The sequence below is a fragment of the Carassius carassius genome, chromosome 27 (genome assembly GCF_963082965.1).
Source record: "Carassius carassius chromosome 27, fCarCar2.1, whole genome shotgun sequence".
Lineage (NCBI taxonomy): Eukaryota > Metazoa > Chordata > Actinopteri > Cypriniformes > Cyprinidae > Carassius > Carassius carassius.
The window spans coordinates 22,991,118-23,005,195 of NC_081781.1; the positions used below are offsets into that span (position 1 = coordinate 22,991,118).

The window sequence follows — 14,078 nt, forward strand, 5'->3', positions numbered from 1 at the left end:
TTGTCATCATGATATTGTTAATGTAGCATAGCATTGGGCTTATTTATCATACCATTTATTTTTCTTAAAGGAAAATGCCACCGTTTTTCAATATTCCACTATGTTCTTCCCTCAACTTAGACGGGTTGATACCTACCTCTCCTGTCTCAGTGCGTGCACACAATCACTGTAGCGCGCCGCCACTATGCTAGCATTTAGCTTAGCACCATTCATTCCTTAGGATCCAAACAGGGATGTATTTAGAAGCCACCTAACACTTCCATGTTTTCCCTATTTAAAGACAGTTACATGAGTAGTTACACGAGTATGGTGTAACGAGTATGGTGACACAAAATAAACAGTGGCGATTTCCTAAGCGAATAAAAAAAAAGATAGTGTTTTGTGGCTTCTAAATACATCCCAGTTTGGATCCTTAGTAATGAATGGTGCTAAGCTAAACGCTAGCATAGTGGCAGCACGCGCTACAGTGATTGTGTGTACGCACTGAGACAGGAGAGGTACGCATCAACTTGTCTAAGTTGAGGGAAGAATATATTGGAATATTGAAAAACTGTGACGTTTTCATTTAATTTTCAATATCACACTAGTATTGTTAACATGAATTATAGTTATCATAACGTTTTCTTTTCATTTCTATTATATGTATATAGCGTGACTTTGTTGTAGCATTTTTCTTTTAAAAATTTCTATAAATAATATCTACTGTAAAGCTCCAGAAATTATAAAAGAGCACCATAAATGTAATCCATATTGATGTTTGTGCTTTATTTCAAGTTTGTCTAATCCATGATATCTTTGTGCGATATCACAATAGAATAGCTGTGTGTGAAAAATTCACTAAAAGCATTCATTTGATTTCAATATTATCACTTGAGCCCATTCAAATATGGCATCTCAGAGATACACTATTTGAGTTATTGGTTCTCTTGTGTCTTGCGACAAATCGAGATGTAACTGTAAGCATCAGATAAGGCCAAGGATGGACAGAGAAATGCAGAAAGAAGAGATAAACAGGCTGAGGTTGTATAAGGGTCATTCTTTTCCCACATAATCCCAAGAGATAGAAAAACAGAGATTGTGTGCATGTGTGAGAGAAAGATACAGAGAGTAAGTGAGTGGGAGAAAGAGTTACTGGTAACCCCACCTTGTCGAGTGGAACAGTGGGATTTAAAGAAAGAGGTGTCTGGGGGTAAAGTTACAAGCCACAAACATGTGCCTGTTAGATAACATGAGAACGGAGCCTTTATCTCTTTTCTCAAAGCTTTGCCCCAAAACTAGACCCTTTCCCATTGTACACCTGGACACACGCCAGAAGATACTTGCTCAAGTCCATAAATACAGTGACAGAAGACACGGGTCACTGCACAGCCATGGAATCAGAGATGTCATGGGATTCGCAGAAGGCCCAGACAGGTTTGTAGAGCGGGAGGATTGCGGTTTCAGCCCCCTGGTTAGCGTAATCCCATCTTCTCCAAGGTTAAGGATGTAATTCTAAAGAATCTACAACAGCTGCATGTGTGGAAGGTCATAACTGATGCTCATTTGTCCCACACACCATCTTGGAAAGGCTCGGAACGATGGCTTCCATTAGCGAGATCAGAGAACAACTCATTAGGGAGGGGTGAAACAGAAGAGCCTCTTGACGGGAATATCTGGTCTAAATTTCCACCATAGAATCCCTTTAACACAAAAACATTCTCCACAAAAAATCAGTGTAGACTCCAGTTCTTACCATTTGCCTGATTCCACTGAGGACAGTGAACCTTCTCGCCCACACGTGTGGTGATCTGGTTAGTTAAAACCACCTGAGGGAGACAGAAGGGAAACATCTGTACTTGAGTTCAGTCCAGTTTGAATGGATCACACAAAGATGAGAATAAACAGTCTGCTGTCACTATGGAAGTTCAGCAGATGCTGAATTTATCATCACAATACTTAACACTGTTGAAATCAGTGGTATATACATGTGAGTAAAAAATAGGCAAAGAAATTCTAGCAGGGCCCCCAGCATGACAAAAATTTGTAAGGTGTCATCCAAGATCAAGTTCACGTCTTTCTTTTTACAGTAAACAAGATCTTGAGGAAAAAATTCCAGGATTTTTCTCCATATAGTGGACTTTAATGGGAGTCAATAGGTTGAATGTCTGAATTGCAGGTTCAATGCAGCTTCAAAGAGCTCTACACGATCCCAGCCGTAGTGAAACAATCTGTCATTGTATAAAAAAAGAAAACTTTTAGATATTTTAACCACCAATGCTCGTCTTGCACTAGCTTGACTTCACACGTTACGGAGAAAATGAGATGTTTTTGCCCTACCCTACCTTTTTGAACCACCTAAACACGTAATGTGATTATGTAATGCATGAAGTCGCACATGCTCATCGTAGAGCTAGGTCAAGACAAGTATTTGAGGTAAAAAAAAATAAAAGTACTTACGGATTGTTTCACTAGATATGTCTGGCTAGGATAGTGTAGAACTCTTTGAAGCTGTTCTGAAACTGCAGTTTGCAGTTTGGAACTTCAACCTATTGGCTACCACTGAAGTCCACAATAAAAAAAAACAAAAAAAAAACCTTTTCTTCAAAAACCTCAATTTCTTTTCGACCAAGGACAGTATGTCACTTCTCAGATATTTCAAAGACCCGCCAAATGCGATTTAACATGTTCAATCAATCGCCGGCAAACGCTAACAGGAATAACACATTGATTTAACATTTTTTTTTATAAATGTGCCTGTTGTCATTTGTGAGCATCTGTTGGTGTATATTGAACTGGCCTTTACAGTTGTGTTCCAGAAGTAAAAACATTATTCATTTTCTCCAGAGGGAAATAGATTTGAACAATAACTGATAAACCTTTAAGAACAGACCTGTTATAATCTCTAAGGTCGCTAATTAATTGTATATGCTTTTGTCGAACCTATCTGTTCACACTAATTCAACTTAAATTTAACAATCAAGCCTCAAAGTAGAAATCATGGTGAAAAACTACATTACCCATGATGCTGTGCAGAAAATTCCACCAATCAGAGAGTCGCATTGAGCAAAGTGGGCTAAAAGAGCTATTTAGCTCCACCCAGAAGCTCTCCTTGTGGTCTCAAAATACTTAAAAATTTGTATATGCATATTTTGTATAGAACTTAAAGCATAAATCTAAAATATCTTAAACTGTGTTCATGAAGATAAACGGAGGTCTTACAGGTTTGAAACGACATGAGGGTGAGTTATTAATGACATAATTTAGATTTTTGGGTGTACTATCCCTTTAAGAGCAGGGGTGGGGAACGTTGATCCTGGAGGGCCTATGTCCTTGAAAAAAAAAAACCTACCTGTATCCTGAAGACCTTGATTAGCTTGTTCAGATGTGTTTATTAGGGTTGGAGCTAAGCTCTGCAGGGACACAGGCCCTCCAGGATCAACATTCCCCACCCCTAGTTTAGAGTAACAAATCATACCAGCGTACTTTGAACTAAAATGCATATCCGCTACGCAAATTGCGTACAGGTTGGCAGGTCTGCTTATTGATAGAACGGTGGACCACTTAACCTTCTGCCTTGTCAGTCCCCTCACCTCAAAATCTACGTTAGCTAATAATTTTCCACCGGAGCTTTAGCTAACATTAGCTGCTGTGTTCAATGACTCAATTCATCAAGCTGTAGCTAACGTTAGCTAAGTCTATGTCAACAGAGCTCCTGGGTAACTTAACTTAAGATATACCAGAAAATATAAAAAAATTATTGAAACCATCACTCACCATCGCTCCCTTCTGGCACGCGCACCTGTTCGCAGTTCACTGAATATTCCCCCCCCAAAAAAATGTTTTCTCATTGAATCTACATGATTCACGTAGGTCACCTATTTTGGTTTCAAAATGGCGAATTTCGCCAAAAAGTGAGAGATTTTCATGTATGTACATTGGTTTAATGTCATTCTCAGTGGTTGATGGGACTGTATTCTTTCCCTCACTAAAGCTGTTACTATACATATATAAATAGAAATAGACATGCTAATAAGCAACTAGTTATTAGTGAGAATTGGACCCTATACTAAAGTGTTACCTTATTTTCTAATAGGGCTTTTCCAGAAATAAGGGCCAGGCAAGGGAGCGTTGCTTACAACATGATCTATTTGAACTATTAATTATGGAGTTAATTAAAATATAGCTGTACGTCATTCACAGTACTTAAGCTTGCACTGAAAAAGACAAAACGATTTTCTTGTTGTAATTAGGTCGATGTTCTGATTTGATTAAATCTCACATGGCTCTTTCTAAAAAATACACAGATAAAAACAACCAGCCAAAACCTAAAACATTTCAACATTCCTTTATATGTATAAAGCTTGGGAGAACAAACTTAATAACCTCATTACATTAGGGTTTGGCTCTAGGTCAGGGGTGTCAAACATACGGCCCACAGAGGTGTCCAATCCGTCCCGCAGGAGGATTTCAACACAACAATAATATAAAATAATAAATTAAACCTCAGTTTGAAAATTAAATAAAGTGTGTTCCCTACAATATTTTATTTAGAATTTAAAGAGGAACAAATTACTAATTAATTTACGTTGATATTATGCCTCGGGTGTCCGGACACTTAACATGCGCATTTTAAAGCGGTGCCAGAATCTCGAGCAGCATGAGGATTTGATGATAGCTGCGTTGTAACTGATGCTTGTGTGGCAACTTTCTTGTGATTTTAAACATGTCCAAAAGAAGACATTTTGCCTAGAACGTCGGACAGGCTACTATTTAAGGAGAAATGGAAAAGGGTATTATTATCTCAACGCCAACATGTAACGTTAAGTTTAATCACAACTCGTGATATTAAATTACACTCTGACGCACTGGACAGCTTCGTATGGAGAAAGTAAATGAGAAAGGAGTGTGCAATATTTATCGTTTACTAATATCCTAACTGTTGTTTTAATGATGTGCGAACTGACATTTTGTAATTTGCAAAAAAAAACAAAAAAAACAAATATCCTTTTTGAGAGTTTTTCAGTGTCGGATGAAGGCTATCAGGTTACAATATAATTCAAGATATGAGGCAAAAATGCCCTGTATTTTTGATATTTATGTCATGATCGTTAAGTAATGTCTAACTATATCAAGAGTGTTGCTTTCCCGAATGTCAGTACGATCGCTTTTATACAATAGCTCAACTAAAAAGATGCTAGTAGTAAGTGTGTTACATTAGTCACAGTGCTGTCGATCTCGGTTTCGGGAAGGAAAAGTTTTTAACAAGACCAAAGTAAGACCAATTGTGTGTCTCACACAGTGCAGCACTGAGTATTTTGTTTCTGAATTAATCTTTGTTTTTGAACAAAGCATTTGAATCTATGATTCAGTGACCCATTCATAAAGACAATCACTAACTTCATTTCTAAATGAATCAGCCGTTTTGAATGAGTCAGTTCACTCATAAAGACAGAGATTTGCTGCCACCTACTGGTGGCTTTAGTGTCATATTTATTTATCCATGTCAGGCTTATATATATATATGCCTATATGTCATTTTGTCAGTACTGCACACCCCTAAAATAACCTAGCATAATCTTCAAAAAAATAAATTTCCCATATGTGTGTGTGTGTGTGTATATATATATATATATATATATATATATATACACACACACACACACACACATATATACATATATATACACACATATATACATTTTTGTAAATTATATTAGTTTGTATGGTTAATATGAATGTAATTGTAAGCAAACTAGAGTTTAACAAAAAGGTAATTCGGCCCGCACAAGGGGACATTTTCTCCGATCCGGCCCTCAACCTTAAATGAGTTTGACACCCCTGCTCTAGGTGCTGAAGTGTAAGGTTTTATTTTGGGTGACCGGTTTAACGGTTATGAGCTTTTATGTGTGTGAGGGGGGCTATAACATAGTTACCTACCTCTAGGAGTTATCTAGCATGTGGTTTCATGTTGAGGCCCATTTCTACTCACTTGTGGCCAGTGGCAGTGTCAGGCAGACATTTATTGCAATGATTTAAAACACAAAAGCCATCTTTAAAACGAGCCTGGCTGGAGGGAACCACAGGAAAACTGCAGATCAGATGAGTTTGGGGTTACAGCCTGGGATGTCCTCTGAGAACAGTCCACTAGTTATTTTGGAATAAGGGAATGCACAGTATTTTGTTGAAGCACACTAATTAAACTTGATCCCAATGTCAACAAAGCCCGAAAATAGTCAATAAAATTATAAATTCATTCTAGTTTGCCTTCAGTAACTATAAACATGACTTGTTTACACATTTGTAATGCAACCCATATTAAATTATTATTATTTTTTGTTAATACAGTCCAAACTAAAGTGTGAAAATCAGGAATTTAAAACAGAGTTTGAGAAATGCTATAAATAAGATATGCTCCTGCCATTAAAGCGAAAAGGAAACATGCAAAATACTAAAAAGCTTGTTAAAGGGTTAGTTCGTCCAATTTGCAAAATAATGTCATTAATAACTCACCCTCATGTTGTTCCAAACCAGTAAGACCTCTGTTCATCTTCTGAACACAGTTTAAGATATTTTAGATTTAGTCCGAGAGCTCTCAGTCCCTCCACTGAAGCTGTGTGTACGGTATACTGTCCATTTCCAGAAAGGTAAGAAAAACATCATCAAAGTAGTCCATGTGACATCAGAGGGTCAGTTAGAATATTTTGTTAACGAAGATAACGAACAAAAGACTGACTCGTTCACGAGTCAAGAACCGTTTCTGTCAGACGCGTCCGATTCGAGAACCGAGGAGCTGATGATACTGCGCATGTGTGATTCAGTGTGAAGCAGACCGACACACAGAGCGTCTGAACTGAACTGATTCTTTTGGTGATTGATTCTGAACTGATTTTGTGCTAATGTTATGAGCGCGGGTAAACCGAAGGCTTGAATCAAGGGCAATCATCGCAAATGACCCCATTACGTCGCCACTACTCTTTTGCCTTTTCAGCTAATTATATTATCATATTTCAATTTATTTTAATTCTGTAATAATACTGTAATGATTTAGCTTTTTTAATAAATAAAAAACACCAAAAAATAAGCCATTAACAAATTTATATGGATTCCTTAGTATTGTATGCTTCTCTGTAATAATATTAATAATTTAAATATTTAAAATCTAGAAATATGTATTAAACACAAACCAAATTAAATAGAATCAATTAACAACCACAAATTTCTTAGTATTTTACGTTTATCTATAATAATAATAACAATAGCTAAAATAATAGTAATACTTCAAAATCATAATTTGCTGAAAATATTTTTTTATGAAGACAAAAATAATTAGAAATACAAAAGCAATTAACAAATGAATTTCTTAGCATTTGATGTTTCTCTGTTACAACAACAGTAGTAGTAGTAGTAATAATAAGGATAATAATAACTTAAATGTTTAATTATTTGCTGGAAAAAAAATGAACAGAAGCTAAAATAAATAGAAATATAAAAGCAATTAACATGACTTTGTTATTTTATATGCTTCTCTATATCAATCATTAACACTGAAATGATTCAAATATATGCTCAAAATATGTATTAAATTAGAAAAAATATCTAAATAAACTGGACCCCACTGTATGCATTAATTTGTCCTCCTAGTGGATAAGAGGAGTAGATCGAGCAAAACCTGATCCAGGATCAGTCCTCTAGCTCTTATACTCTTTATAAGTAGGAAGCAGAAAACCATATTCCCGTGCAATCCTACCTTTCCTCTTCGAGATAAAAGGAGGTGAGTAAAGGCATCGGGTATATATCTTTGAAGATTTTAGACTAGTGCGGAAATTCCCAAGATCAGATAACATGGTTTTGTGTGAATGGGCCTCCAGTGTTTTTCTAATGAATCTGGGCTCTCTGATGCTTTCTGGTGTTTAAAATAAAGAGGTGACCTAAAACACAGCACTGAAACTCAAAAAACGTAAATGTGTAGCGACACCTTGAGGTTGAACGTATGTACTACAAGTGCATGATTTTTGCAAAAGTCAGATCTGCAGAGACACACACCCATGTAAACACTCACTGGGATGCAGAAGGCCTGCGAGAGGTACTTGAGTACAGCGGCTTCCTGGCCCAGTAAGTTACTCCTGAACGTTAGATTTCCCGGCAGCGACGTGTCAAACTCCTTCCTCACAACAGAAGCCACAGAATCCAAAATAAGGAGCCCGGCTCGACACGCAATTATGTCTTCCTCCAGACGCTCCAGCCTGTGCAACATCAATAAAACGCCCCACTAATATGTGTTTACAAGCTTAAATACAGCCTGCCGTAACAAAAGAGACTATCATGACCTCATCTATATTCAATAATGCTACAGGCAATCCATTTAAATTCACGATTTGTTTCATTGCATTTTCATTTCATATTTAGATTTACATATTTAGCAGACTTAAAAATTTTTACATTATATATATATATATATATATATATATATGTATGTGTGTGTGTGTGTGTGTGTGTGAGATATAAAAAAAGAAAATGTATTAATTTAATTTATTAATCTATTTATTAATTATTAATGAATTAATTAATTCAATAATTCATTCTTTTAGTGTTAATGTTATAATTTATGGCACCCATTCCATTCCCTTGGAACTAAAACCAAAACATTGGCGTAGTTAGCGCCACACTCTATAGTTTGAGCTGATCCTCTAAAAGCTCTGCATAGAAATGAATAGAAATTAAATGGAAGCCATTGTGAATCAGCTTGAAAAGGAAAAATAACAGGTTTCATTTTTTGATAACGATTTCTTTGAAAGTACAGTAAACTGAATTAATTATAATTAAATATGTATAAGTGTTTGCCAAACCTATTCAGGACGTCCTGGCAGGTGAGTTCCCTGAAGAGATGAACACGAGATGCCATCTCCAGCAGACGCTCCTTCACCGAGAAGAACTCTGGGAATCTGGCCTGTGCCATTTCGACCAATCTTAGAGCGACAGATCGTTTGTGTGAGAGAAACGCTAAACGTGTACATGACAGAGAGTGAGCAAACGTTTCCAACACCTTTCAGCAGAGAACGCCGACTCTGTGTCGATGAAGATGACCCCGCTGTCCAGACCTCCCATAGTCCTCGGCAGCGTAGCCAAAACACTGAGCATCATACACAGCTGAGTCTTTCCACAGCCTGACGGGCCGGTCACCTGACAAACAACACACACGTCACAATAGCTCACCCAGAAATGATGACTGGCATAATCCATGCACTTTTATGTCATTCCAAACCTATATAATGTTAAAAGTACTGTACTTGTGTGCTACATGTTGTCTTTTGAAGAAATAAAATAGCTTTGTGTAGGGAAAATAAATGAGCTCTTAAAGGGTTAGTTCACCCAAATATTAAAATTATGTTATTAATAACTCACCCTCATGTCGTTCCAAACCCGTGAGACCTCCGTTTATCTTCAGAACACGGTTTAAGATATTTTAGATTTAGTCCACAAAGTTTTCTGTCCCTCGATTGAAGCTGTGTGTACGGTCTACTGTTAGAATTTGTTGAAGCAACAAAAATACATTTTAGTCCAAAAATAAAAAAAATTAAACTTTATTCAGCATTGTCTTCGCTTCCGTGTCCGTTGTGAGCGTGTTCACAACACTGCAGTGACGCACTCACAACAGACCTGGAAGAGAAGAAAATGCTGAATAAAGGGCTAAATTTTTGTTATTTTTGGACCAAAATGTATTTTCGATGCTTCAAAATATTCTAACTGGCCCTCTGATGTCACATGGACTGCTTTGATGATGTTTTTCTTACCTTTCTGGACATGGACAGTAGACCGTACATACAGTTTCAATGGAGGGACTGAGAGCTCTCGGACTAAATCTAAAATATCTTAAACTATGTTCACGACAGTGGCGATTTCTTTAAGACTGCAAGGGAAGCTCGGCTTCCCTTATAATGTCACAAAATTAATGGTCAAATATGTACTATTGTATTAACATTTTATTGACTAAAAATGCGTTAGAAAACGTTCATCTCAAAGACGAGTTCGTTCAGAATCAGTTACTTATAGCAGGTCGGCTGACTCGATTTCCTTCTCATACATTCCCGCAGCATCACAGTGCATTTCCCTATTGAAGCCCAGCGTCCATTGACTGCCATGGGACTGCTGTGAACGTTTTTTTCAGCGCTTCGAAACTAGACAGTCATTGGATAAACGCTGCGATTATGTCCCGCCCATGGACGCTCAGCGTCTCTGGGGGTGAATGGGGAGTGGGCTGGCCCGGACTCCGAGCTTCTGCGTGATGATTGAAGGGTCTGTCGAAAGACTGCATCTCCTTTTGACTGACAGCGATTCTGTACTATAAGGAATCACTGAAGCTATTCGCGCTCAGTCCCATCGCGGATTTCTCAAGTTCAGTCGAAATAAAAACTGCTGCAACCTATTTCTTTGATATTTGCTTGGCGAAATTGCTTGATTTTCATCATACATTTCACACAATTATACACCACATTCCTTGTTTCAGTTTTACAGAGTTTAATATTAGAGCTTCCCCTCTCTGACAGACCAGTAGCCGCCACTGGTTCACGAAGATGAACGAAGGTCTTACAGGTTTGGAACGACTTGAGCATCATTAATGACATAATTTTTATTTTTGGGTGAACTAACCCTTTAAATCAAATATTGCACAAGTTTGACATAATGACAGATGACATTTGATTGTCACTCAATGAAAACTTGATTTCTGAAGGATCATGTGACACTGAAGTCTGGCTAATGGCTACTGAACATTCAGTAGTATTTTAAATCTAATCGAATAGAGCACAGGTGTTTTTAACTGTATTAATATTTTACATGAATCTGAATTATTTTCAAACGCTTGAGCGGTGGTGTAAATAATGACATGATTCTTTAACTCAGATGCGTCGGTAGACTAGCGCTACCTCAGTGAGAGCACCCCTCGGCAGTCCTCCACGCAGTAATGTGTCCAGGGCAGGAAGTGATGTGGAGAAACACAGCTCTCCTTTCTTCCTCCACAAATCCCATGCCTGTCATCAACAAAAACACATCACTCACTACTAATGAAAGACTTCTCGAGTTAAATCATCGCAGGACGGGGTCAGAGACTCGGAGACTCACGCGGCTCACAGCCGGGGCACAGGCTCTACTGAGCAGCTGCAGGAGCTCCAGAGCCGCGGGGTAACTGAGTCCAGCCAGCCGCATGAGCTCCACTGGTGTGATGGACAGGACATCCTGCAGGTCACACAGCACACACGTTTACAGAAGTCTCCTCCATTCATATAATAACAGAGCAGGAGGTTTGAGGCTGGGTCTCTCACCTGACAGGTTTCCAGTTGATGGCGCTTGAGTCGCTCGCAGAGTTCCGCTGAGACGCCCGTCCTTCGTAACTTCTTACTTGCCATTGGCACAGAAGAACCGTTGTAAGAGTTATGCGATCGTTATATGACTATAATTAATTACACTCTTCCGTAACGATTGCACACATGGCACAGAGAGCTTTAGAATTAAACTTTTCTATGAAAAAAAGAAAACGTTATGAGTTTTGAAATAGCGAAGCGCGCCCGGAAGCAAACGAAAAAGTGTAGTCCATGTGGATTGTGGATAATGTAGTTTACGATTTAAATAAAGCTGTTTTTGTTTTGTTTTTGTTTTTTTTTAAATACACAATTATTATTATTATTATTTTTAAATAAACAGAGTACAACTCATTAATTTTATTGGACATACTTATTATTATGTTTATATGTTTATTATTATTTACAGTGCAAGACAGGGAACATACAGTACCAAAGATTGTACCACATAAATACACACATACAATATTTATTTTGGAAATATATATAAATACACACATATATATATATATATATATATATATGCATGTGTGTGTATTTATATATATAATATAATGCATGTGTGTGTCGTGTGTATTTAATATTTATATTTATATATAAATAATAAATATACACAGGACACACATGCATTATGTATATATGTATTTTGGATGTGATTAATCGCGATTAATTGTTTGACAGCACTAATGTACAGTAAAAAGAACAGCCTTAAAATAGTATTAATATTATTAATAAAACTAATTTAGGATCATACGTTTTTGTTGTTGCTTTTAAAAAATAAACAAATTAATTTCGTCTAGTTGCCATAGCAACATGTCCCGTTTTGTTTAATTTTACATTAAATAGGCTACTAAAATATCTAAATAAAATGATAACCTATATATTAAAATGAATGATATTAAAAAGACTAAATCTTAAACCAAAATAATTGTGAAATACAGAAAATAAAAAATAGTAATAATTGTGAAAAATATTTCCAAAAGCTGTAATAGTTTTTCAATTATTATTTTTTTTTTATCAATTGTAATTATTTTTATTTTTTTAATTTTTTTTTGCACTTGAATTTTCACTAACTTAAGTAAAGTGTGTGTGTGGGGGGGGGGGGGGGGGGTTCCTTCCATTTACATGTACTATATGTGATCAAAAGCATATGTTTCTTGACCACTTTTAATAAAATAAAGTGAAAAATAATGACTTGATAATTACTGCATATTTTGCATGTTTTGCATTTTGCATAAGTTGCATGTATAAGGGAGGTTGTGGTTAATCCTAGCTAAAACAAATCATATAAATCATATTTGCTATATTTAATGTTTATTTCGACTTGATTAAATGCTTTCCTCTAAACCTCTTAGTGTTTTGATAACCTTTGTGATCCTTCCAAGTTATTTTGTCATGCCTCACTGTCAACTCTTCCCTCCTGACATCAATAAAGTGGAAGTCTTTTTTATAGTTTCCTCATTTGAATAATGCAAAAAATCATGGGAATTTTGTTAAGATACTTAACAGACACTTGAATGGAGGAAAAGCAAGGTGTGACGTAATGCATCAAATTTCTGGAAGAAGGAGACATCATTGTCAACAAAAGAACTGAAATGAAAAGGTTTAGGTTTTTAAAAGCATGTGGGAATCAAAAGTTCAAACGTTCTTGTTTTTGCAAGGCAATGAAGATGACAAATGGAAACCATTTTTCAAAATATTTTAGCATGATAAATGTGAGGGGCCAAAGTCCCCATCCTCAGAAATAGTTTATGGCTTTTGAAAATACACATGCTTTATTTAGAGGCCACAATGGGGAGACCAAATCAGATGACCAAGTCTCTGAGGACGTGTTTAAATCAGCACCAAAATGCACCAGTATGTTATTTCTATGGTATAGAGAAACTCGCTGACCCGTCTTCAAGCTCACAGACAGTATGAGCCACCAGCTTTGCTCTCATGGCATCTGACGGCCGATGTGAACACACAAAAGACCCATGTATGGACAAAGTATCAGGCCTGTCTTTCACTATCTCTGTACCTGCTAGAGATAAGCACCCTGCCTGTTCATGACACTTGGCGAGGGTCTGGCTAAAATAGACCAAGAGGAATGACTGCAGATAATTCCAGCCAATACGGAAAATATATTTTGGTAAAAGATTTATTGCAACAGAACAACCAGAACATGATGTCAATTATTAATTATAAATATCAAACTACCGTGTTTTCATCAGTTTACAGCATATCTGTATATAGAAACACAGCATGCAAGACTTTTATAATGCTTAAACATTATCAACAAAATCAGCCTGAGGTAAAGTTTTTGAGCTCAACATGATCCACCTGTTTCTGTCTAGAGTAAATGGCCCTTGCAGTTCATTATCAGTGGTTCCTTCATTTGTTGATGTACTTTATTTGTTCAGTTGTTATTCTAGTTCTGTAAACACTGTAATGGCACAAAAGGGTCAACATGGATAAATGCAAACAGTTTGAAAAGCATCAGTGGCTTGCTGTCCATTTGTGTCTGACACATACGCCATCCTCTTATCCTGTTTTACTTTGCCTTTTATAAGAGGGTCAACAAACAACATGTGTATGTCTTAGTGATTTATTCGGCCTGCAGATTAGCCTTGTTTGCATATGTCCGGATAAAATGTGCTGTAGCCTTTCTGTGTGACCAATGTGGAAATTAATAACTAATCATAATAAAATTTGGGCTGCAAAAAGATTGATCACTATTTATCACATTCAAAATGTGAAAAAAAG

The 14,078-nt window shown here is 36.7% G+C and overlaps 1 protein-coding gene across 3 annotated transcripts in view; it reads right to left on the bottom strand.

Annotated features, from left to right (window-relative positions):
• The window catches only part of rad51b (RAD51 paralog B), a 61,701-nt gene extending 50,157 nt beyond the window's left edge, over nucleotides 1–11,544 (bottom strand). For 2 of the 3 annotated variants that reach the window (XR_009424219.1, XM_059513160.1), the window contains exons 1-7: nucleotides 11,298–11,544; nucleotides 11,098–11,211; nucleotides 10,902–11,006; nucleotides 9,023–9,159; nucleotides 8,826–8,945; nucleotides 8,039–8,222; nucleotides 1,733–1,805 (exon numbers count right to left, since the gene is read on the bottom strand). Coding sequence is in view for 2 of the 3 variants with exons in the window: in XM_059513160.1 (XP_059369143.1) it covers nucleotides 1,733–1,805; nucleotides 8,039–8,222; nucleotides 8,826–8,945; nucleotides 9,023–9,159; nucleotides 10,902–11,006; nucleotides 11,098–11,211; nucleotides 11,298–11,381 (817 nt within the window). In the remaining variant the exon portion in view is untranslated. The remainder of the gene's footprint in view (nucleotides 1–1,732; nucleotides 1,806–8,038; nucleotides 8,223–8,825; nucleotides 8,946–9,022; nucleotides 9,160–10,901; nucleotides 11,007–11,097; nucleotides 11,212–11,297) is intronic. The other variant, XM_059513161.1, reaches the window with a different exon arrangement.
• Between the last annotated feature and the right edge of the window lie 2,534 nt (nucleotides 11,545–14,078).